This window comes from Bactrocera oleae, chromosome X (assembly GCF_042242935.1).
Source record: "Bactrocera oleae isolate idBacOlea1 chromosome X, idBacOlea1, whole genome shotgun sequence".
Classification (NCBI taxonomy): Eukaryota; Metazoa; Arthropoda; class Insecta; order Diptera; family Tephritidae; genus Bactrocera; species Bactrocera oleae.
In genome coordinates this window covers 18,968,326-18,996,092 of record NC_091541.1, presented here as the reverse complement: position 1 = coordinate 18,996,092, position 27,767 = coordinate 18,968,326, and the positions used below count along the sequence as shown (strand labels likewise).

The 27,767-nt window shown below is 36.4% G+C and overlaps 1 protein-coding gene across 1 annotated transcript; it reads left to right on the top strand.

Annotated features, from left to right (window-relative positions):
- The first annotated feature begins 858 nt into the window (after nucleotides 1–858).
- Nucleotides 859–3,072, top strand: LOC138858090 (uncharacterized). The gene is given in 1 exon segment (XM_070112556.1): nucleotides 859–3,072. A coding segment is annotated over 1 exon segment (2,199 nt). The 5' UTR covers nucleotides 859–873.
- The last annotated feature ends 24,695 nt before the right edge of the window (nucleotides 3,073–27,767 follow it).

Here is a 27,767-nt window from a genome sequence, read left to right as displayed (position 1 = left end):
AAGGGCAAATATATCACAGAGCAGGTTCACTGTTACCAGTGTCAGATAACGACAACAAATTCCGGCAAATTTATTTTATGGGCAATTCACCACAAGAAATTGATCTGCGTTGTGCACATAACAATTTAGTAAAGAGGTCTATTGTAGAACAATTACAAACTTTATTTCAGCACAATCAATTGATTATATTGTTTAAAACTGCCTTGGATCTGATGCCATCCGATAATCACAAAATTGTAATCAGAGCTGATAAAACACCTGCAGGTCAACATACAAGACGTTTTAATGCACCAACTATTGATGAAGTTGCTATCGTTGTAGTTGGAGAAAACTTGGAATCCCGTGATATTGTTTTACATCGTCGGAATGATCAATTACAACGTATAAAGGAAACACACCGCTCATATGATGCACTGCAATATCCCATTATATTTTGGCAAGGTGAAGATGGCTACGATTTCTCAATAAAAATGATAAATCCCATTACAGGTAACTAAAATATCTCAGTCATTATATTATGTATTTTGAATGTTATTAAAATAAAATCTATTTACAGGTTCTGAAACCAACAAAAAAGTCAGTTCAATGAACTATTATTCATACCGCCTAATGATTCGGGAAAATGAAGATAATCACATATTGAAATGTCGGCGATTATATCACAAATATGTTGTTGATATGTATGTTAAAATTGAAACGGAGAGATTAACATTCATCAGGTTGAATCAAACTAAACTCCGATCTGAAGAGTATGTTCACCTTCGAGATGCGATTAATACTGATGGAAATGCACAGAATGTCGGTCGGATGACTATTCTTCCAGCAACATACATCGGAAGCCCTCAGCATATGCACGAATATGCTCAAGATGCCATGTCGTATGTTCGTCATTATGGTACAGCAGATTTGTTCATCACATTTACATGCAATCCACAATGGATAGAAATCAAGCAGGAGTTATTCCCTGGGCAATCACCCATTGATCGTCATGATATTACAGCCAGAGTCTTTAGACAAAAGTTGAAATCTTTAATGGATTTCATCGTAAAACATAATGTGTTTGGTGAGACACGCTGCTGGATGTATTCTGTGGAGTGGCAGAAACGAGGATTGCCACATGCACACATTTTGATTTGGTTGGTTGAAAAGATAAGGCCAAATGAAGTTGATGCAGTGATATCAGCTGAAACCCCTAATGTACAAGTAGATCCTGGATTGCATGAGGTAGTTATCAAAAACATGATACATGGTCCCTGTGGAACTCTTAATCAAAATTCACCGTGTATGATGGATGGTAAATGTTCAAAACGATATCCACGGACATTAATATCGGAAACAATTACTGGTAATGACGGTTATCCATTGTATCGTCGCAGATCGACAGCAGACAATGGAAAATCAACAATTGTCAAATTAAATCAACAAGATATTGAAATAGATAATCGTTGGATTGTTCCATATTCACCCATTTTATCAAAGACATTCAAAGCACACATCAACGTTGAATCTTGCCATTCAGTGAAATCTATTAAATACATTTGCAAATATGTAACCAAAGGGAGTGATATGGCTGTGATTGGAATTGGTGCAGAGAATTCCAATGATGAAGTTACCCAATACCAAATGGGCCGCTACGTCAGTAGTAATGAAGCAGTTTGGCGAATATTTTCTTTTCCTATTCATGAGAGACACCCTTCTGTTGTTCACTTAGCTGTGCATTTAGAAAATGGACAAAGAGTGTATTTTACAGCACAGAACGCAGTACAAAGAGCTGCTCAGCCACCATCTACTACATTAACCAGTTTTTTTGAGACATGCCAAAACGATTATTTCGCACAAACATTGCTATATTCTGAAATGCCAAAATATTATACCTGGAATCAATCCTCAAGGAGATTTATACGACGGAAACAAGGAAAACCAGTTCCAGGATATACAGATGTATATTCCACCGATGCGATTGGCCGGATTTATTCAGTACATCCAAGCAATGATGAATGTTTTTACTTACGACTGCTATTAGTCAATGTACGTGGCCCAACATCATTCCAACAGTTACGAACTGTTGATGGTGAATTGTGTGGATCCTACAGAGAAGCCTGTCAACGTTTGCAATTGCTTGAAAATGACGCTCATTGGGATCAAACTCTCAATGATGCTGTAATATCATCACACGCTCACCAAATACGAACATTGTTTTCTATAATCATATCTACATGCTTCCCATCAAACCCAATTGATTTGTGGATCAAGTACAAAGATTATATGTGTGATGATATTTTGTATCAAATACGGAATAGAATGGGAAATCCAAATATATAAATCAGTGAAGAAATTTACAATGAAGTATTGATTTCAATTGAGGACATGTGCTTGATAATGTCAAACAAACTATTAATTCAATTAGGCCTGACCGCGCCCAATCGTCCAATGCATGACGCTTTTAACCAAGAGCTGCATCGAGAAAAACTGTATGATCTCAACTCTTTGAAAGAATTAATTCAAACAAATCTTCCACTGTTAAATGAACAACAGAAGTATGTATTTGAAACTCTTATGAAAGTAACAAATGATGAAACTGGAGGCATTTACTTCTTAGATGCACCTGGTGGTACAGGAAAAACTTTTTTGATTTCATTAATATTAGCAACAATTTGCTCACAAAATAAAATTGCACTTGCACTCGCTTCGTCGGGAATCGCAGCAACTTTGCTTGAAGGTGGTCGAACAGCCCATTCAGCACTAAAATTGCCATTAAATATGCAAAGCAATGAAACTCCAACCTGCAACGTTTCGAAGAACTCTGCAATGGCAAAGGTTTTGCAGCAATGTAAATTGATTGTTTGGGATGAATGCACGATGGCACATAAAAAATCTTTGGAGGCTTTAGACAGAACCTTAAAAGATCTACGGAGCAATAATAACCGATTTGGTGGTGCAATGATTTTATTAGCAGGAGATTTTCGTCAAACATTGCCAGTGATTCCACGATCAACGCCAGCTGATGAACTCAATGCATGTCTAAAGTCCTCCAATTTGTGGAAACATGTCAAAGTACTTCATTCAAAATGACCAATCTGGAAACATATTCTCTAAACAACTCATTGACATTGGTAATGGCAAATTTCCTATAGACATGTTGACTGGCTGCATTAACTTTCCTCAAAGTTTTTGTCAGTTAACTCGATCAAAAGATGAACTTATTCAGAAGGTGTTTCCAGATGTTTCTCAAAATTACAGAAACCATGATTGGTTGAGCGAACGAGCTATACTGGCTGCAAAAAACATAGATGTAAATGAATTAAATTTCAAAATTCAAGAACAAATTACAGGCGAATTGAGGATATATAAATCAGTTGATTCGGCTACTAATCAAGATGATGTAGTCAACTATCCACCGGAATTTTTAAACTCGCTGGATTTGCCAGGATTGCCACCTCACAATCTTCAATTAAAGGTTGGATCGGTGGTTATAATGTTGCGAAATATCAACCAACCGCGTCTTTGCAACGGTACACGGTTAGCAATAAAAAAATTACTAAACAATGTGATAGAAGCAACTATACTCAAAGGAAAGTATAAAGGAGAAGATGTTCTTATACCGCGCATCCCAATGATTCCGACTGATGTGCCATTTGAGTTTAAACGACTACAGTTTCCAGTGCGGCTTGCTTTTGCTATGACTATAAACAAGTCCCAGGGGCAATCATTAAGTGTTTGTGGTATTAATCTAGAAAACCCATGTTTCTCACATGGTCAATTGTATGTTGCCTGTTCCCGTGTTGGAAAACCATCAGATTTGTTTATCTATGCGCCAGGTAATCAAACAAAAAACATCGTATACCACAAGGCACTACAATGATAATAATAATAATTATGATTCGCATGATTAACAATAAAGCGATTACTTATTTTTAAATCCTTATATATGTTTTATTTAATTATTTTTTATTCACAACGCCCTATCACCAGGGTGACGGTTCTGTTCAGGAGAATTTTTTAAAATACGTAGGCGAAAAAAATGCCAAATTACAAATCTTTTTGACAGGACGAAGTCTGTCGGGTCAGCTAGTTTGTTTATAAAAATGTACAATGCGTGTAATATAGAAGAGGTGTTCCCCGAATCCTGGAAGATACAAAGTTTGGTACTGTTCCCAAAGCCAAAAAAGCCACCGGATGAACCTTCATCTTATCGACCATTGTGCATGCTCGACACGATTGGTAAAGTGTACGAAAGCATTATAAAAAACCGCTTGGAGCTAGTAATCCAAAAAGCCGGCGGATTATCAGAAAGACAATACGGCTTTACAAAAAAGAGGTAAACTATTGACGCACTAAGAGAAGTCGTTGATACTGCGAAATGTGCAAAAAGTAAGTAAGTGGCAAAAGATGGAAAGGTGGCACAAAAAAGTATTGCGCGCTAATTACTCTGGATGTTAAGAATGCGTTCAACTCCGCAAAGTGGGCAAATATAATCAAAACTCTATACGACATACGCGCTCCCCTATATCTCGTAAGCATTATAACGAGATATTTTAAAAATCGCACTTTGCTATTTGGCACCGACGAGGGCACTCAGAGCTACACTATCTCGGGTCGTGTACCGCAAGGTTCGGTCTTAGGCCCTCTACTATGGAACTTGATGTACGACGGGGTACTAAGAATACATCAACCAAAAAACGTGAAAACAATAGCGTATGCGGATGATCTCATAGTGGTAGCAGTGGCTAAACATTTAGATGATCTCAGGCTCAAATACAACGATTGCATAAATGGTCTGCGCCAATGGTTTGCTACCATGAGCTTAGAGCTGGCCGAGCAGAAAACGGAAGTTTTGCTCATAAGCACAAGGAAGGTGGAAGAAAGACTGTCACTCATCATAGGGGAGTGCGAGATTACTTCACAGCCGCAGATGAAGTATTTGGGAGTAATACTTGACTTCAAAATCAAATTTAAAGAACACCTGGCGCATACTTCCGGTAAAGCGAATAAGATCTATAATGCTCTATAGAGAATGATGTCCAATAGAGGCTGCGTGCGCTCCAGCCGGCGGTTTTTAATAGCAAAAGCAATGAGTTCGGTGATATTACTATATAGTTTTCTTTTAATAAATACATGTTAAACGATAGGAATTTTTGAATGTAAAAAACAGCTCTTTAAAAAATTTTCAACGGTAGTGAAAACAATCTAGATTACTGAAGAGGTTAAATGTAATCCAATCACTTCAAATTTTAATATATATTATATTAATAATAATATATAAAATATTAAATATTAGGTCAAGTAAAAAGTTCGTTCGATTTTATCTAAGAAATGGCGTTATTGTTTATGGTACTAGTGTTACGTGTCGCATCCGGCGCTGAAAACGTGTTTATTCGCGCTAAAAGTTTGTCTTTGACAGTTTTTTGATTGATTGACTCAGTACGTTGTGTCAAAGATGAACACCAGCAAAGAGAAAATTCGCTATATTTTATAATTTTTCTTCGATCAAGGCGAAAAAGCAGCCAAAGCGGCTGAAAAAATTAATTTAGTTTATGGACCCGATACTGTAAACGAACGTGTAGCACGTGCACGACGCGTCGGGAGGCCTGTCGTCGAAAATTGCGATAAAATAATGGAAATAATGGAAACAGACCGTCACATGAGCACTTATTTAATATCTGAGGAACTAAAGATAAGCCAGAAAACCGGTTGGAGTCATTTGCATATCCTTGGATGCAAAAAGAATCTCGATGTTTGGGTGCCACACGAACTAACGCAATAAAACATGATGGACCGAATTTCCATCTGCGAATCGTAGCTCAATCGCAACAAAATCGACCCGTTTCTGAAACAGATTGTGACCGCCGATGATAAGTGGGTCACTTACGACAACATCGAGCGCAGACGGTCGTGGTCAAAGCTGGGGTAAGCGGCCCAGACGGTGGCAAAGACCGGATTGACGGCCAGGAAGCTTTTGCTGTGTGTTTGGTGGGAGTGGCATGTTATCATCTACTACGAGTTGCTACCTTATGGCCAAACGCTCAATTCGGCCCTCTACTGCCAACAACTGGACCGCTTGAAGGCAGTACTCATCTAGATCAACAGAGGCCGAATTGTGTTCCATCAGGACAACGCCAGGCCACACACGTTTTTGGTGGCGCACCAGAAGCTCAGGGAGCTCGGATGGTTGGTTCTAATGCACCCACCTTATAGTACGGACCTGGCACCAAGTGATTATCATCTTTCCTGTCCATAGCGAACGCGCTTAATGGTGAGAAGTTGGCCTCAAGAGAGGCCTGCGAAAATTGGCTCTCCGAGTTTTTTGCCAATAGGGACGCAGCCTTCTACGAGAGGGGTATAATGAACTTGGCATCTCGTTGGCAACAAGTTTACGAACAAAGTAAAATGTTCGTTCGGTTTTTATTGATTTTTCGAAATATGATAACTTTGTGTACATGCAAAGTGAAACCAATAGGCAAATCGAGAGATTTAAAGAACAGCAACAGCTGAACTAAACTGTAGATCCCCTTCTTTTACCGACACATAAATATTGGATTGGCAACTAAGTAATTGCGGATTTCACTCATTGGCTTCAGTTAAATTTTTAGGTTTGCTGGCGTAGTCCAAATGTAAACCACATTTTGTTATTTGATAGTTTGCAATTCAGCTGTAAATCAGTAAAAAAAAAGTTTTTTGATCGGTTGTTTTTGTGTGGCGTTCGTTGAAAAATTGATCAAAAGGAACATTTTCGTCAAATGTTGTTTTTTTATTTTCGCAAACGGAAAAACGCATCGCAAGCTCACAAAAAGTTATGTGCTGTTTCTGGCGATGAAGCCACATACTGGCATTGAAAATCACTTAAAACAACTTGGCTATGTTGAAAAACTCGATACATGGGTTCCTCACGAACTGAAAGAAACGCATTTAACGCAACGAATTAACAGCTGCGATTTGCTAAAGAAACGTAATGAAAATGGGTTGTTTACAACAATATCGAGCGGAAAAGATCGTGAAGCAGGCCAGGTGAACCAGCTCAAACAACATCAAAAGCTGGTATTCATCAAAAAACGGTTTTGTTATCAGTTTGGTGGGATCATAAAGAAATTGAACTCTTACCACCCAACCGAACGATCAATTCTGTTGTCTACATTGAACAACTAACAAAATTAAACAACAAAGCAGTTGAAGAAAAGCGGCCCGAATTGATAAATCGAAAAGGTGGTTCAGTTTTTTGCTAATAGAAACCAGAAGTTTATGAACGTGGGATTATGATGCTGCCTGAAAGATGGCAAAAGGTCATTGATCAAAATGGGCAATACATTACAGAATAAAGTTATTTAGTTCCATGAAAAAATTGTTTTTGATTTTTTAAAAATCCGCAATTTCTTAGTTGTCAACCCAATACAACCATACCATACACTTTACAACAAATGCCAGGCCCACTGATATTTTTTATAACTGTTCACCTGAAAAGCTATTCGAAGTTCACGATAAATTGGTTAAAATAAAGGAAAAGACCCTAGAGCGGTATAATCAAAATAAAGCAATGAAAACTTATGAGCCTGGAAAAAAGGTTTTCTTAAAAAGAAATAAAAGATTAGGAAATAAATTAAGTAATATTTTTGTTGAAAAAATTATCGAAGGATATTGAGGTACTACGGTTTTAATAGACGGAAAAAAGTCATATAAAAGTAATCTCAGATAAGTGTTTTAGTTTTCCTTAAATGTCTAACAGTAACATTAATTGCCACACATGCAAATAAAAACACAAGAACAATTAATTAAATATTTATTTATTTTTATCAATTTCGAATATTTAGTGTTGTAGCAAAGAACAAAATCTGTAATAAATTAAGATAACGCTATTCGAGTTGCATATAAAAAACAAAAAAAAAACAAAATTGTATTATATTATTGTATTTAAGTATTCAAACTGTAAAGCAATTTGATGCAAATTATAAACAATTTTTCATTACATTTCACAATTTGCTCGTATGAATCTTAAGTAGAAATTGTAACAAATTAACGCTTTGTACTAAGCTGTTTGAATTACACAAAGATTTAAAATGAATTGTTATATTGTTAAGATATTTAATTATCGGTTGGCCGTTATTTCCCTTCCGCTTTTTTGTCTTTTGAATTTCGCGGCTATGTACAAAGCGCTACAGAGCTCGTATCTGGCAACACTATACATAATTTGAAAGGTCTTGACATAACCTACAAAACAACGCTATGCATGATCAGTTTGGATATTGCGTTCAACAGTTATAGACGTGTAAACATGCAGTTCACTAACGCCGAAATTCGAGCTATTTTAAAGTTTTCCTTCGTTAAAGGCAAATCCGCTAGAGAAACGTTCCGTGAGATTATTGGTGTTTTGGGGAATGGTACTCTATCACTGCGAACCGCGGAGGAATGGTTTCGACGATTCAGAGCCGGTGAAAACGACACCATGGATAAGCCAGCTGGCGGAAGACCTGTGACGACAAATACCGATCAAATCATGGAATACATCGAGTTAGACCGGCATATGGCATCTCGTGACATCGCCCAGGAGATGGGAATTAGTCACCAAACCATTTTGAACCATCTGCAGAAGGCTGGATACAAAAAAAAGTTTGATGTTTGGGTGCCGCATAATTTGACGCAAAAAAAACCTTCTGGACCGAATCAACGCCTGCGATATGCTGCTGAAACGGAATGAACTCGTCCCATTCTTGAAGCGGATGGTGACTGGCGACGAAAAATGGATCATATACGACAATATCAAGCGAAAACGGTCGTGGTCGAAGGCCGGTGAATCGTCCCAAACAGTGGCCAAGCCGGGATTAACGGCCAGGAAGGTTTTGCTGTGTGTTTGGTGGGATTGGAAGGGAATCATCCACTATGAGCTGCTCCCATATGGCCAGACGCTTAATTCTACCATCTTCTGCGAACAACTGGACCGCTTGAAGCAGGCGATCGACCAGAAGCGTCCATAATTGGCCAACAAGAAGGGTGTAGTGTTCCACCAGGACAACGCCAGACCACACACTTCGTTGATGACTCGTCAGAAGCTACGGGAGCTCGGATGGGAGGTTTTATCGCATCCACCATATAGCCCGGACGTAGCGCCAAGTGATTACCACCTGTTCCTGTCCATGGCGAATGCCCTTGGTGGTGGGAAGTTGAACTCAAAAGAGGCTTGTGAAAAGTGGCTGTCCGAGTTCTTCGCAAATAAGGAGGTTTTATTATGAATTGCCGTCTAGATGGAAACAGATCATCGAACAAAACGGCGCATATTTTAACTAAATCCGATCACTGTAACACTTTTTATAAAGCATTGAATGAAGAGCAAAAAAGCGAAAGGGAAATAACGGCCAACCTTATATTATTTAATTATGGTAAACAAGGCGCTACAGTTGCAAACAATGAAGAAAATCAACATTTGTGAACACTTTTACCCAATATCATCAATTGTCGAACTTAAAAGTGGATAAATAGACGCCCGCGAAAGGGACGTTCCGGACAAGGAGGGTAGTTATGCCGATATGCGAAATTCTCTTTCTACTATGAGTATTCCTCTCTTTGCACTTAATAAGATATAGTTATCATTCAGCGCCACCACAACAACAATAGCGAATGCAATCATTGCATGAAACCTGCTTTGGTTGGAGTATTATCAGTAAGTTAAGCAGCAACAACACTGTGGTGTAACATTGAGTCACTAACCGATTTTTACCTTTCCCACTGGCGTCAACCGTAATGCGGACTTTTGGAAATCGGTTCAATCATTAACAATGAAGCTAAACATGATGAACAGAATATTTAAAAAGCAGCTGGCAAAATAAATTAGACGGCTAACAAAAGAGGTCGTGCATTATAATTAACTTACATAACATATACACACACATTTGGGTAGTTAAAATCAATTCTAAAAGTAGTATATAAGCGATGAAAATACAGAAATAAAATCAGAATGAAAATATTCTCAGCTGAATAAAGTCTTTTCTGTCCACCACCAGCGGTAAGAAATTTAGGATTATTTATTGAGTTTATACAAGTACAACACTTTTCGAATTAAAAAATGCACTGGGTTCATTTCCGAACTTGTCCTGCTTTTTTTCTCAAGGAACACGTATATCAAGTGTCATCGAGATAGCTTAAGTTTTATAGCTTGCACGGACGGGCAGACAGTCCCCCGGACTTATAAAACCAAAAAATACAAAATAAAAAATAAACAGGTAAGGATGGCTAAGTTTGGTCTAACCGAACTTTTCATACTCTTGCAACTTACAAATTTCAAAGCCCGGGATATACCTTCAGGTGTTTTCAAAATTTTATTTTAAACAAGTAAGGAAGGGCTAAGTTCAGATGTATCCGAACATTTTATAGAATACTTTTGCAACTTGCAAGGATTAAAGCAGAAAAAATACTTTCAGGTGTTAGGAAAACTCTGCATTAAAAAATTTTGCGAAACAATTCAACATTCATAATTCAACAAAATCGTGAATAAATTACCATCAAATTTGGCTTTAGTATGAAAATTTTGAGTTGTATGTTTATTGCTGAATCGTGAGAAAGTATAAACAAAAAATATTGTCCAAAAAATATAAAAAAGTAATATTTGGGGTGGACTATCCTTAAAATTTAGGGGAATAAAAAATAGATGTTGGCCGATTCTCAGACCTACCCGATAAGGACACCAAATATATTTGACAACAAACACCGTGACACCAGAATTTTATATATTAGATATTATATTATAAGTTACTCATTTAGTTTTATTACTATACTAGAGGACCCCGTCCACGCGTTGCTGTGGCTAAGGTATACATTAATTATAAACTTTTTAATACAGTAAAGTAATTATCAATAAGAGTCCAAGTTGTTAAGAGTTGAACAATACTTTCAAATTTGAAAATGAATGATCCAAATTTTCTTAGACTGGTTATTTAACATAAATACCATAAACATAAATATGATAAGATGCTGAATATTTTATATTCTTAATTTTATATTCAAGTTCGTAACTGATTTCATTCGTGAGTACTTTTCAAAGTTGTTAGTTGATAACACTTGAGATAATGAAGGAGGGTAGATCATTCTATTCATTCATTTTAGCAATAACATTTATAGTTTTTAATTATAAATAAATAGCTCGCGCACTTCTTCTGGTCCGAAGAGGCATGGCCATCAAATTGAATTTCAACCCGTTCGTCATGTTTCCTCGGATCAGACAAGGCCTCTATCAATTTTTTTCCGCTTATGCTGGTTTACCATTTGCCGAATCTCCAATTCCGTAGGGATGGGTAGTGCGGTCAAGGTGCTCTCGGTAAATTCTGTGAAGCCGAACCAGTTAGCTTTATTAAAGTTAACAAAGGTGCGATTGTTCACAGAAATAAAGTCTGAAGGTTTCTCGTTCGAGATAATAATAGGCAGATGGTCTGATGCGAGAGTTAGCATAGGTCGCCAGGTTATGTTTATTTATCACGCTAGCGATGGTAATATCTGGCGAGCTATTTCAGGTGCCCATAATTCTGGTGAAGGCCTCGTAATTCGTTGTGCAGAATGTCGAATCGTCAATCTATTCCGCCAGCTCCATTTGACAGGCATGAGTTGCAAAAGATCGTGGTACGCGTTCACCACGAAGTAGCGCACTTATGTTCGGGTGATAGCCTGTTGGGCAACATATAATTGGGGGATGAAAATATTTAAATATTAAATATCTCGAGCTCTACATCGCCTGGCGGGATAGCTATACCCTGACATTCAAGGGTAGTATCAGTGCGGTCGATGTCAACATCGATTAGACGATATTGTATGGTGTTGTGCAGTATGAATGCTTGGCCTCCCCCATTATCTCGCTCGCGATCCTTAAATAAAACGTTGAAATCTACACAACTCAGAAGATCAGAGCGGCTGTTTAGATTGGTTTTTTGGACAGCAGTTATCGATACGCGTTCCCGGCTCATCTCCTCCATCTTGCTCTGGAATCCGTTGCAGTTAAATCGTAGATAGGGTGAGGGAGGTACGTGTAGGTGGTTGTATACCACTATATGAGACCGCGGGCTCAGACTCCTACAGCACGGGGCAAAATACGATTCATTACACTCACGTATGCTGCGCAGGCCGGAACCCGACGAAAAGTGACACCAGCCAGTACAAGAATTGTACTTGACTGATGCGACGTTACGACGTATGACGATCTAACACACGGAACAGACTGTGGGAGGAATCAGGAGTTGATGAGTGATACTCGCACGAGGATTGGAGTGGGATAAAGGTTGGGGGGGATTGTTCAGACTGGGAGTCATGATGCCTGTGTGAGCTTCTAAGGGCCGTGTGGGTCCTTTCTTGGAACATGGAGCAGATTTCACAACCGTCGAGGAAAGTGTCGGTAACGTAGAACCGGCTGTTGTGGGTTCCATACTTAGTACAGGTGTCTGAACAACTGTCTTCCCCAATGCCATTGACCAGCTCGCCATCATTGAGCGATTGAAATCCGGCTAGTATGGTTGCGTGCCAATCAAGTATGGCTTTTAATTGATTATTATTACTTTTTAATGCATTTAATAATATACGAATTTTTTCATTAAATTATATTATTTTCTAAACAAAACAATTTTCGTTTATCCATTTTAATTTCACTTTTTTTTAATGAATAAACAGATTTTTCAATGAACTGTCTTAATACGTAAAGCTGCCGTCTGTCACCATAAAATTTCAATTCGCACTCGTATTTCTTAAGGCGCATTAATTTTGCTCGCCTTGTCAAAACCTATCTTAGCTTCTATATTCAACTAGATGCATTGCCAGATTATTGTTTTTTTTTTCATTTGTAATAGTAATAGTTATATTTTTGCAGAAAAAAGTAATGGCCTTTTTTTGACAGACGAAAATGTAAGCAAACCCAAATTACAGATTTTTATAGATGGGTATTGAGTTAAAATTAAGACAAAATACGAACATATGTTGTCAACCTCAATTGAACAAAATAAATATATCCGTATAATATATTAACTTTCCGTTTACACATTTAAAAATTCAAACTCTTCTCCATGTCAGAGATTTTGAAATAAATTGAATATCAGCTGACTCTTCTTGCCCGCGTTGTCGACACAGTATGTTTTATTTGTCAATGAGTTAGCTATTAGATTATCATCAAATAAAACATGCCTATTATTAAAATCATATATGATAAATATAACGATATGGACGTCGATTTTGTTAGTGGAAACAAATATATACAGACTTATATAGTAATAACTGCTGATGTTGTGGCCAACCCCAACCCCTAATTCACTAAGAAAAACTATTTGCATATCTAGGTATGTTAAAAAAATAAAGTGAATTCTAATTTAAAAAAAAAAAATATTTATTTATTCATCAATTTCTATTTGGCACCCTTCAAACTAGTCCCCGTTCCGATATAATACATTTGTACCAGCGTTTTGTGCAATCCTCGAAGCAGTTCTGATATGCACCTATTTGTTCCTTGAGCCTTTTGAGCTCTCTCGCCGATTTTTTTTTTTTTTGGCCTTGGCTCTCTTGGGTTCTTCCATTGGGACTATTGAACTTTAGTTGCGATATCATAACCATGTACCCATTATTTGTCTTCTTTTAAGCATATCTGGATTGCCATTGGCGACTCTCATGCGACGGTTTTTTTGGTAAAAATACAACACGCTTCATGTCCAACATTTTCGAAAAAATTGCATGGCATGAGCCAACCGATATGCCGACATCTTTAGCAACTTCTCTAATAGTGATTCGACGATTCTCCATATCAATTTTCTTCACTTTCTTAACAGTTTCATTGGTTGTTATGTCCTGGGGCATCCAGGGCGAGCGTCGTCTTTCTAATCGACCCTCATTCATCTTTTTGACCTTCTTTGAAAAGCTTTTTCCACTTGTAAACATTTTTTTGACTCAGAGTACTCTCACCGTATGCCACTGTCAACATTTCAAGTGTATTTTGAGCATTAAATTCAATTTTCACCCAAAACTGAATGCAAATTCTTTGATCCATTTTTTTCGACAGCAGAAAATCACCGCACACGCAAAACAAGTCTACCTCTCTACCTTATGCCTCTCGCAAAGAAAATAAATATGCTATATATAGTAGAAGAAACTGAAAATATATGTTCGAGCCGAGTGTGCCAACATAACAAATTAAAAAAATCGATAATCGAATGTGAACAATTCTACACTTAATTTGCGTGGGAGCACACACCAGTGATCCAATATTAATATAAGTAAGGATCACGGTGTATCAATAATTTGGGTTTATTCCGCAATATAATAATAATGTATTTTACATTAGCGAAATTTAATAGATAACATAAAAAATTATATTGATTTGTGGACGTAATCCAACGCAGTACGGGTTGTATCAAATTGATGCGATATCGCGCAGGAACTGTATTCGAAACGAATTATTTTACCGAAAGTGTTGAATTGAAGATCCAATCCCTTTTCGTACTCTCGCAACCTGCTGCTACAGAGTATAATAGTTTTGTTCACCTAACGGTTGTTTGTATCACCTAAAACTAATCGAGTTAGATATAGGGTTATAGGTATATATATAAATGATCAGGATGAAGAGACGAGTTGAAATCCGGGTGACTGTCTGTCCGTCTGTCCGTCCGTGCAAGCTTTAACTTGAGTAAAAATTGAGATATCTTTATGAAACTTGGTAGACGTGTTTCTTGGTACCGTGATACGATTGGTATTGCAGATGGGCGTAATCAGACCACTGCCACGCCCACAAAACGCCATTATTCAAAAACAAATAAATTGCCATAACTAAGCTCTCGGCATCTCGTGACATCGCCCAGGAGATGGGAGTTAGTCACCAAACAATTTTGAACCATCTGCAGAAGGCTGGATACAAAAAAAAGTTTGATGTTTGGGTGCCGCATAATTTGACGCAAAAAAACCTTCTGGACCGAATCAACGCCTGCGATATGCTGCTGAAACGGAACGAACTCGTCCCATTCTTGAAGCGGATGGTGACTGGCGACGAAAAATGGATCACATACGACAATATCAAGCGAAAACGGTCGTGGTCGAAGGCCGGTGAATCGTCCCAAACAGTGGCCAAGCCGGGATTGACGGCCAGGAAGGTTTTGCTGTGTGTTTGGTGGGATTGGAAGGGAATCATCCACTATGAGCTGCTCCCATATGGCCAGACGCTTAATTCTACCATCTACTGCGAACAACTGGACCGCTTGAAGCAGGCGATCGACCAGAAGCGTCCAGAATTGGCCAACAGGAAGGGTGTAGTGTTCCACCAGGACAACGCCAGACCACACACTTCGTTGATGACTCGTCAGAAGCTACGGGAGCTCGGATGGGAGGTTTTATCGCATCCACCATATAGCCCAGACGTAGCGCCAAGTGATTACCACCTGTTCCTGTCCATGGCGAATGCCCTTGGTGGTGTGAAGTTGAACTCAAAAGAGGCTTGTGAAAAGTGGATGTCCGAATTCTTCGCAAATAAGGAGAAGCGCTTCTACGAGGAAGGTATTATGTAGTTGCCGTCTAAATGGAAACAGATCATCGAACAAAACGGCGCATATTTTAACTAAGTCCGATCACTGTAACACTTTTTATAAAGCATTGAATGAAGAACAAAAAAGCGGAAGGGAGATATATGACAACCTTTATATAATGTACCAAACAGTTTTTGGGTATTCCGAAAAATTAAATCCACAATTATTACAGTTTCGTAACCGTTTTTTATGTTGTTAAAACGGATTTTCTGTTACCAGTTTTGTATTGAGTAAAACTGTATCTGCATATGCATACATATTATATTTACATATAATAAATAAAAGGTGAAATGAATACGCTCACTCTGTTTTCCTTTAAGTGTTTTTAGGAATAATGTGTCTCTATATATGTATGGTATGTGCGTGTGGTAAAATTCATCTGTTCCTCTCCGAAATGCTTCCAGCTGGTATGCCTAGTGATGTTGTTTGTGTGTATATTGTTTTTATGCTTTTAAATTCGCGCCCGTTTCTTTGTTTTTATACTCTCGCAATTTGTTGCTACGGAGTATAATAGTTTTGCTCACCTAACGGTTGTTTGGATCACTTGTATATATATAAATGATCAGGATGAAGAGACGAGTTCAAATCCGGGCGACTGTGCAAGCGTGGTTCCGCCCCCTAATAAGTTTAATTTGCATATCTCCTATACCACTGAAGCTATAATAACAAAACTCACTGGGAACAAATGTTTTTAGCACCTCTATTGACGGTGAAATCGGGTGACAAGCCGCCCACTCCTCATATAACGGTACTGTTAAAAAATACTAAAAGCGCGATAAACCAAGCACTAAACACGCCAGAGACATTAAATTTTATATCGGGGATGGAATGAGATGACTTTATAGGAACCGCATTCAAAATTAGTCAGTGCACATGGCACCGCCCACTTTTAGGTGAAAACCCATATCTTGGGATCTGCTTAACCGATTTCAACCAAATTCGGTGCATAACGTTCTTTTCATATTTCTATATTATAGTGCGAAATCGGACTACAATCACGCCTATTTCTTATGTAACACCATTTTCAATTCCATCTGATTCTTTCACTTTCCACTATGCATATCAAGCAACAATGAGTATATCGGGGTAAAACTTTGCGTGAATAATACGTATAAAGTATGCCACCTTGTGATCAAAAATGGTCTAAAGAGAGTATAAAATGTTCGGTTACATCCGAACTTAGCCCTTCCTTACTTGTTTTTTATTGTAATTTATATTTTGGCTACATATGTGTGTATGTGCATATATTATATTTTTCAAGTCACTGCACTTTTTTTGTTTTTAACTCCACTGCACTCCTTTGGTTTTTTTTTGTTTTTTATTGTTTTAATTCTTTTTCTAGGACGTAAAATTGTAGTGCTTTTCGTTTAGGCTCGAAGGACCTTGATTAAAAATGTAATTAAGATATTGGCGAGCACACACTATTTATATACAAGTGACACTTGTAACACTATTTCAAAGAAAATGTGGCAATTATTTTTTAATAAAATAAGCATTTTATTTAACTTAACGTTGCAGATACAATTAATGTATGCACGTTAAATTTTAAAAATATGTTCTGTAGCCGATGTAAAAATAAGCACCAAACACGAAAGAAGTTATCGTCAGGATCGATGTCGTATGAAAAAAGTAAAATCAACTGAACAGCGCGCAGGATCGCGGAACGAATGTAGAAGTTGCGCTCAGGCCTGTTGACGAAACGAATTATTTTAGCGAAAGTGTTGAATTGAAGATCCAATCCCTTTTTATTGTTGATTGTGTGAGATGTCATCGTGTGTGGTGACATCCTGTGTAGTGTGGTCGTGTATGTTGTGAGTTTGAGTTGTGTTCCAAGGTGTTTTTCTCTTCTATGTATTTTACAAACATATTCTTCATGGCGGTTTTCATTATTTTTTCATCACATGGATAAGTATTTATGGGCCTAAGCTCTTCAGGTTTGTGTGTGGTATGCACTGGTATTATCGTATTCCATCTTTGAGGAACATGTCCAACTTCCATAATTTCATTTATTATCCTTGCATGAAAATATGACGTATATTTAATAAAGTCTTTTATTTCACAATCGGTTATAATATTAACTAAATTTGAAGGATTTTGTTTGTTCATTTATATTGATGTTTAAATCAAAATTGCGAATATTGCTATTTATTTCAATGACGCTATTAATGAAAAAGTTATTTAATTCTTTTGCAATTCGTGCCTTATCTTTTATTAGTATATCTTTGATTATAATCTTGTCTATATTTTCATGTTCATCAGTATAATTTATGGCTTGTTTAAATTTCTCTAAATTTTTTTACACAGTAGAATTTTGTTTTCCATGTATTCTGACTTTTTCTTTTTTATTCACTTTTTTTAACTTATTTGTACTGATATATACATATCTCAATTTCTGGTTTGTTTTTTACAATCACATTCAGATAGAATAGAAAGTCAGCATCACGTTTATCTACTAGGGGAATGATATAGGACTCCAATTTTCATTTTTCCGAACATTCTTTCAATTTTATAAATACGCAGCAAATGTTGTTATCTGTGCTTTTATTATAAATTATATTATACTTCACTGATTTATGAACATATAGGTATAAGAACATCTCGTGTGTGCCTGCCATGCGAATCACATCTAATTACATTATATGTTTCAATATATAACTCTGACTATTTAATATCACTTGTAGTACATGTTTCTGAGCATTATAGCAATTTTATGTATCACAATAAGGTTTTCCAATTCTTGTTTATTTACAGTGATGCTGCATACATTTAAGTATTTTTTCTTGATTGATTGATTAATTTGTAATAAATCTGTTTCGATTATAACATTGTATATCTCTTCTCTTTTGTTTCGGTCACATAAAATTTGATAATACTCACCTCTTTGTTTACACTGATATCATTTTGTTTTTTAACACATTCAAATATTCTCGCTTCACTCACTAATTTAAGTACCTTTAGTCTCTTTAATTCTATACATTTTTCTATAGCATATTCATCTCCTCTTTTATTTTTTACTTTCTCTTGCACTTGTTCCACTGCTTCGCTGTTTTTGCATTCTACTATTAGACCGTTTTTGTTAATATCCCTAACAGTCGTGATTAGCCCTTCGACCGGTTGAATGACTCTTTTTAGCGCTTTTTTTGTTTCTTCATTATTTTTGCTATTTTTTGGTTTTATAACTATTTTGCTTGCGTTTCATTTGGCGATCTGTGCATATGATGGTTTTCATTTGTGTTTATCTTTTCAATTGTGTTTATCTATTCGACATAGATTTCGCACATTTTATCGCAACTCTTGTTCAAGTTCTGTTGTACATTTGTTATGAGCTCCAGTTTTAAATTTCTTTTCACTTTTGCTCAATAATTGCACAATAAATTCATCGTTCATATTCTGAATCTCTTGTTTTTTGTATTACGTGATCCACAATTTCTTTTATATCCGGCCTTTTTAACTTGTTCAATTCAATATTTTCTACTTGGTGTTTTTATGACAAATTTCGTATTTATGTAAAACACACTACATTGGTTATAGTACCATTTTATATTTAAATTAGATTTAGGTCGTGTTGAAAGTTTTCGTTCTGACTATTTTTTTGTCTTCCCTTTCTGCGATTTCCGATTGGATAGTTAGAAAGTCTTTCATTTGTTGCCACGTTGGCTATTTTTCCGAGATGAGAGCGATTGCTCCCTCAAAAGTAACGATTTTTCTGGTAATGCGGCGATTTATATATTCACCAGTATTGGGTCCCGGTATATTTTCTGTAGATAGAACCCAAAAACAATTAGAAACAGTGGATTGAAGTCTTATAAATTCTTCACTTGTTTCTTTTTTTATATTAAGCAAGTTCATTAATATCGTTACTGGCTTATCGACCAATATTGTTTCATTTTCATATCTTAATTTTAGAGCTTTCCAAGCCAAATTAAAGTTATCGACATTTAGTGCCAACTGTATTACGCCTTCTTGACATTTAGTTTTGCATCGGAAGTGATACAACATTATTTTTCTAAAATATCGGCCAATCTGTGATATATGTTATAGAAATTCGCTGAAAATCCTTTCCTGATAACAGTACGTCTGTATATCAAAAATGGGTTCAATCAGATGAATGCTTCTATTAGCGAGTAATTACATGCCTTTCAATATAAATTAATAAGATACCAAATTTGATTGTTATCCATTAACGATTTCGTCGAATTATCCATTCACGCTGGTGGACTTTTTCCTGTTGGGATATGTAATGTCTAAAGTCTATGCGGACAATCTCGCTTCGATTCAGGCCATGGAGTAAAGCATCACGCGTGTCATTCGCCAGTTACCAGTCAAATGCTCGAACGAGTCATCGGAAATTGGACGGATGGACCACTTCATTTTTTCGAATGATAATAAACGTACCCCATTAAATTAGAATTTTCTGTGTTTTTTCCTTTAAAGAAGTAGGGAACTGCAAAATGGAGTGCATCTTTTTCTGTTAATAATATATAGTAACGCAAAATATAAGAAAAATCAATATACGTTATATAGTGATTTCCTGTATTTATGTTTATCCGTTTATATTGGGTCAAAATGTGTGATATTTTAGTGAAATGATGTGAACCAAATTTAGCGTCTTCAATTGAGTTTACATATGTCAGATATGTCTTATTTAAGAATGATTTTAATATAATTTTATGCGAAATTTAAAATAAAACTAATTTAGTCTATGACCTATAATATATCATAAGTTAATAAGATACAAATTTAATTGCAATCTATTCACGATTTCGTCGAACTGAATACTTTTGCAACATTTTGAAAATAAAGTTTTACCAACACCTTTATACACTTTCTCGATTTTGCTTCTGCAAGTTGCAAGAAAATGAAATGTTCGGTTACACCCTAACTAAGCTCCTCCTTACTTGTGTATACATGTGGTTTTTAAGAACAAATAATACGCATATTATTTAATGGTTTGACCAAAAATTTAGCTTTATTTTAAAAATTACGGTTTGCCTTTTATTTTAATAATGATTTCGAGCAAGTAACCGCCGGGACTGGCTCATATAATTTTCAGCCGCGAGACCTAATTTTCGATCACTTTTTGCAGCAATTAGAACCGTATGTCAGAAATAATGCGAAAGATATTTTCTTCCAAGAAAATTCTTCCGCCTTGTTGGAACACAAGGTCGTCCTCATCAACATCTTACAATTCAGGCACAAAAAGTAGATCTATACAGTTCGCCATTGACTGTGTAATTATGGTCGGCTTAAGTTTTGAAGAAATATGACGAATGATTCCCTCCGCCTATAGAGCACACCAAGCAGTGATTTTTTGAAGATGTAATGGCGTCCCAACAATGGGTTGTGGATTATCATCACTCCAAATGCGACAATTTTCTTTATTAATGTACCCATTCAACCAAAAATGAGCTTGATCGCCGAACAAATTTTGATTCTGAAAATCGGGATCATAGACATCTCGTGTTTTGTCCATTCACCGCACGTGCGACGGGCTTTATAGTCGTTCGGGTTCAAGTCTTGCATGAGTTAGATTTTGAAAGCCCGAAAACTAAGATCCTTCCGCCAAATCTTCCACAAAGTGCGCAGCTCTAATTATTGCGTCGATGGCGCATGAACTCATTCGGATCTTCTTCGATATTCTGCTCCACAACAGCAATAGCGTCTTCGATGCGCACGCTATCCACTGGAGCAAACGTGATTCGAAACCGATAAATGGTTGCTCCAATTACGGGCTTTGCTGAGCGATTATGTCGACTGATTGCAGCGCGCGATACATCGCCAAAGCATTATTTTAATAATAAATTTGCACAATTTGCAAACATTGTTCTGGAATAAGTCTGTTCATTATTAAATTGCAACCTGAATTGAGTATAAATGAAGCAACAACTGTCAAAAAGACCAATTTCGAAAAAATTATTGCCTCATTGAAAATCACACGTCTACAAAAACAGTCCTTATATGGTATACGAGAGCTAAAGTAATTTGTTTACCGAGTTCAGACAGTTTCTGTATTAAACTATACTATATCTTGTAGTGTACGTTCACTTCATTTTTTTAAGATATATTGCATATAGACTGATATATACAGTATAGAGCCTACCGGAAAACTGAAATTCTTATATGAAATATATGGGAGCTACGTTTAGTATTGGTCTCAATTTATCCAGTTTAAGCATCACGATATACTAAAACTAGCAATATAAGGTATGCCCGCAAACTTTCAATGAGCTCCCATACTAGCCAATATATAAGGCAGAAAGTACACCAGTTGTTTGTAAACTGTTATGATAGGTATATGGGACTAGGAAAAGTGTTCATCCGATTTAATATATTTTGAACACCGTTTATGAAGAGATGCTTCCTTTGTTACATTACGATCTCTTACATATTATAAAGGATGATCCATTTCGAGGTTCCCTACTATCTTCAAAGGTTGGCCGCGGCTACGTTGTGCTATGGCTCGTGCATTTTGACTGGTAACTGGCGAATGACACGCGTGCTGTACTGCTTACAAGGTCTTAATCGAAGCGGGACTCTTCGCAGAAACCTTAGACTTTACATATCCCCACAGGAAAAAGTCTAACGTTGTGATATCACACGATCTTGGTGGCCCATCGACAGATCCAAAACGTGAAATTATCTGCTCACCGAAGTGTTCGCTCAATAAATCCATTGATTGATGCGATGTGTGGGAAGTGACGCCGTCTTGTTGAAACTAAATGTCGCCGATAACGGTCGCCATTGACGGTTACGTTCTCAGCGGCATCATTTTTGAAGAAATATGGACCGATGATTCCACCGGCCCTCAAACCGTTGTTTCTTCTGGATGAAATGTCAGCTCTTGAATGTCTTCAGGTTGCTCTTCGTCCCAAATGTGTCAATCCGAGTTACTACGAACGGTGGCGAATCTACTCTCTACGGTCTTCGTATACACTCTCAGCTACGCTGACGAAAATAACAGCAACAATTTAATCAAAATCAAGAGAAAACGGATATAAAGCAACAACAGCAGCAGCGACAGCGGTAGCTGCAGGTATGGGGACAAAAAAACAAAATAAAATGTTAAGCCGAGACACAATCCGTATTGAGATTAGTTTTATGCTCTTAGAGTTTTAAGATAATAGGATCTTACAGTTTGAGAATACAATAAAAAAATATAAAGAAAGAATAAAAAAATGACAAAACTATCAAAGAAAACGATTGCAATGAAACATGGAATACAGTGGCATTTAAATAGCAAACAACAATTACAATTGTATCAAAAATTTAAAACGTTTTATTGATGCAGTAAAAGCCTCGAGTAGGAGTTATGTGACATGATCTGAATATTTGAATATTGTAGGTATGTGTTTACGAGAATTTAAGTACGTATATTATATGATGCATAAGTTATTTCAAAAGTACTGAAAATTAGAAAAAAAATGCTTTAGCAAAATGCTGCACAACAAGCAGTTAGCATTAGACAAAACATTTTAAAGGATCTGAAATATTTGCCGCCATTTGAAGCTAATACAAGAAAATTACCGGCGTTTATTGAGGCAATTGATTGGATATTAAGTGATTATGTTAAACAACAGCAGCTGGTTTTCAGAATAGTTTATGATTTAATAATATTAGGTACAACAAAAAATTTGTTGACATTAAGTCCGCCGGACTTTGTAAAACATGCAAAATAAAATTAAAACTTGACCAACGACATCACCAATCTTAGGGTGGGATATATCAGTGAACTTTGTAGAAAGGCTAAATAAATAATGGATAATGTTACGGAATATTGTGCTTTGAGCGGGGACGTTTGCCTATATGGTACGAAATATAATGACATGGACAGATATATGAGTACAATCCACAATTCCACAGGGCTGGACGACGGGAATTTAAACCCTATGTTTTTAAAAATAAATATAAATTCGGGCTAATTTTACCAGAATACAAGAATTTTTAATAGTAACAGAAACCAGAATAGTCAAAGAACAAACAACAAACAACTATAGGAGACAAAATGGTAGCGAGCAACATACCTGTATTGATCGTTTCCAAAGCAATTCAGGACAACATCCTCGTAATAATAATTATTATTATCCACAAAATAGTTCGGGAATATACTCCCAAAATACAAACTTTTCAGGGAAAAATAATTATCACCCAAATAATCTCCACAGACAAACTAGTTCAGGTCAAAATAATCTAAATCGGTTACGGTAATTGTGCAAGGAAAACTGTACCGAATGGCACTCGGCAATCAAGACGCTCAAATGACCCAACACCCATGGTGGTTGAGCAGAACAGAGGAAACAAATAACAACGAGGAATTTTTTCCATTTAGTTTCGGAAAGTCAAAATAAAATGTTAATTTCATTCACTCTATTTAATAAGAAATGGTGCGCACTAGTAAACCCAGGCTCTACCATAGGCATCATGAAAATAAGGGCGATGAACGATAGAGTAAAAACACCAAGCCCACTAGAATTTAGATACTCTCCAAATGCCAGAATACGTTACCACGCTCACTGTCTAATTATGAACGTGGTTCCTATAAAGTCATCTCATACCATCTCAGAGATAAAATTTAATGTCTCTGGCATGTTTAGTGCTTGATTTATCGCGCTTTTAGTAGTTTTTAACAGTACCGCTATATGGGGAGTGGGCGCGGTTGTCAGCCGATTTCACCCATTTTCACACTGTCGATAGAGGTGCTTAAAATATTTGATCTCAGAGGACTCAGTGGTACCACTTCAACTTAAAAAAAATTTTTAACTGCAGATGCCCCTCTCTAGTGTGATCCTGTGTACCAAATAACAGTATTGTAACTTATTGTGGAGCTTAGTTATGGAAATTTGTTTGTTTTTGATTACTGGCGTTTTGTGGGCACTGCCACAGTGGTCCAATTACGCCCATCTGTAATACCAACCGTCTTACGGTACCAAGAAACATGTGTACCAAGTTTTATAAAGATATCTCGATTTTTACTCAAGTTGCTCCTTGCACGGACGGACGAACTCGGATCTGGATTTTAACTCCTCTCTTCATCCTGATCATTTACTTTACGCTAGTAACATTCAACTTGACCATTTAAACCCAGAAGAAAGGACAAAACTAAGTAAACTATTAAAATAATATTGTACTAAATAGGCATATGAAAAAATACATGTAATGAAAGTCTCATTCAGACTTGTGATGAAAGGAACTTCATATTGCAAAATAATTGTATAATAAATTGTAAAATAAATATTAATCAAATATTAATCAACAAAACCAATTTATAAACTTGTACATCCTGTGAGCTTGATAATATTGTCCTAAATAATTTTAAAAACATCAAAGAAATAGAAGAGTTAAAATATCATAAGAATATAACTTATGGCACTAGCGCCAACGCAATTATAATCACATTAATAAATATAACTATTGTTATTTTCATCTTGAGTAAACAAAATAATAATATAAGTTTGAAAATTATAAATAAAAGAAATCAGGAGACTTCACAGAGTGGATCTGGTGGTGTTACTGCACCACATCGCATGATCCGCCCATACGTGATCTAAACAGCAGACTCCGCATATTTTGAACTTGCTGGAATATGCGGTACAGCCGGACATCGCAGCAAACTGGAGTTGCCAATCTGATGCAAGAGGCAGTCTGATTTGAGCAAGAAGAGAAACCAGTAGTATTTTTAGTTTAGTGTTTGCTCCTGAAGATTTACAGTTACCGTTTCCAAATATATAACTCGCGCGAAACCCACTATTATATAACGTGAATTTTCGTAAAAACGTTAAACAATTTTTCAACTTTGTTCAGGTGTAAGTCTTTTCACGATGAAAGGCCAAACAATACTGAACAAAAAGAACATGACATTGAAAAAAGTACCTCTATTTTGATCACTTTTCATAAACGGTGTTAAGTCTTTTTTAAAATTATCAGCCCCGTGTGCCATTCACCTCTACGATCCGCTGCTTAAATAACAATTTCGTATCTTAATTTGCGTTAGCTTAGTTATGGCATTATATAAGTTTTCGTTTTGTAGGCGTGACAATGGACCGATTCCGCCCATCTGCAATACCAACCCCCATTGTGTGCCAAGGAACACGTGTACAAGGTTTCATGATGATATCTTAATTCTTACTCGCTTGAATGGCTACGTCAACAGACAAAACCGCCGCATTTAGAGTGAAGCTAATCCTCAAGTGTATATCGAAACACCGTTACATCCAGAAAAACTGACTATTTGGTGCGCTTTATGGGCTGGTGGAATCATTGGTCCGTACTTCTTCAAAAGCGATGATGGCCAGAACGTTACAGTCAATGGTGATCGGTATTGAGCCATCATTAATAACTTTTTCATTCCTGAATTGAACAACCATGATGTACAGGAGCTGTGGTTCCAACAAGACGGCGCAACATGTCACACAGCTCGTGTCACAATCAAATAATTGAAAAACACGTTTGGTGACCGCCTGATTTCACGTTTTGGACCTGTGTATTGGCCTCCAAGATCTTGGGATTTAACACCGCTAGACTATTTTCTGTGAGGCTATGTAAAGTAATTGTTCTATGCGCATAAGCCACAAACGCTTAACCATTTGGAAGACAACATTTGCCGTGTTATTACCGATATACGGGCACAAATAATGGAAAAAGTCATCGAATAATTTCATACCCCTAAATTTCAGGGTTCTCTTCAATAAATATTACTTTTATATAGTTTTTGGAAAAAATATTTGGTTTATATTTTCTGACGATTTAGCATTGAAAAATACACAAAACTCTAAATTTTCACACCTATACCAACCTTTGATTTTTAATCGTGATTATTCTGTTTCATCCATCAACATTTTAATATTTCACTACCAGGGTATGTTAGAGCAATCAAAAAAATACACCAATATTGCAAACCCCGTTGTTCTTCTGCAGATACATAGCTAATACTTAACCTAATCAATGCAAATGTTTTGCGAGGAATATACAAATTTGAGAACTGGAATCTAAAAGGGAATTTTAGTTGGAAAAAGAATATAAAGTAATATATTGTGCATGATTGACCGATATTTTCGGCAAAATGTCAGCCATACGCACTCTAGCTACCTACCTACCTACAGTTTGCACGGACAGTCATGGACATGGATTCAGCGTGTCTAATGATCCTGATCGTTTATACATAAATAACCCTATATCTAACTCAATTATTTTTATGTGATACAAATAACCGTTAGGTAAACAAAACTATTATACTCTCTAGCAGCATGTTGCAAAAGTATAAATATTTATAAAAAAAGTTGGCTTGGTCTCGCCCTCTAATAGATTTACTGAGCATATCTCCCACATCACTAGAGCTATAATAATAAAATTCACTCAAGATATATAAATATTTTTCGCACCCGTATCGACAGTGTGAATTTCCACATACCGATTTTATTTAAAACTACTAAAAAACGATAGCTTATTAGATGAACAAGTCAGAGACTTTGAATTTTACACATAGGATGGTAGAATTAAACTTTATAGGAGTCAATACAAAAATTGGTGGCACCGGCCACCTTTAGGGGATAATCGATATCTGAGGATCTACTTAATCGATTTCAAGTAACTTTAGTAAGTAACTATCTCCTGACATTCCTAAGTGTCATTGAGAAATTGGTTGCTATCGGACTACAACCACGCCTACTTCCCATATAACATAAATTTAAATTCCATCTGATTCTTTCACATTCCAGTATACAAATCAAGCACTATTCATTAGTGAATATATTGATAAACAACTTAGCAGAGAGAGTGACTTCAAGATAGGCCATCTCAAGTCTAAAAGTGTTTGCGCGGTAAACTATAATATATTTTATTATTCTTCCATTAAGAAGGAAGTTAATTGGCGTCGGGGGCATGTGTTAGTGATATCCTCGGCAAAAAAGGGAGAAAAAAAACAAATATCCCTAGCCGAAAGGACAATCAAGTGACGCGTGTCGAAACCACAAAATTAATAATCAAGTATCCTTTCGGGAGGAGAAAAGAAAAAAACACAAAAACCGATTCAAATACCAAAAAAACAAAAAGTGGTAATACTAAAGATTTTAAAAGTTTAAAGAGTAAGAATTGTGGAAAATATTTTCGCGAGAAGTAAGAAATCAATTTATTCTTTCTAATATAGTATTGTTTTATGGGTAGAGCGATTGCAAGCAAACAAGTGTAAACGCTGTGAACAAACGAATCTTCAAAAAATGCAACAAGCGTGTATGTAGTGAAATAACAACAGCAAGC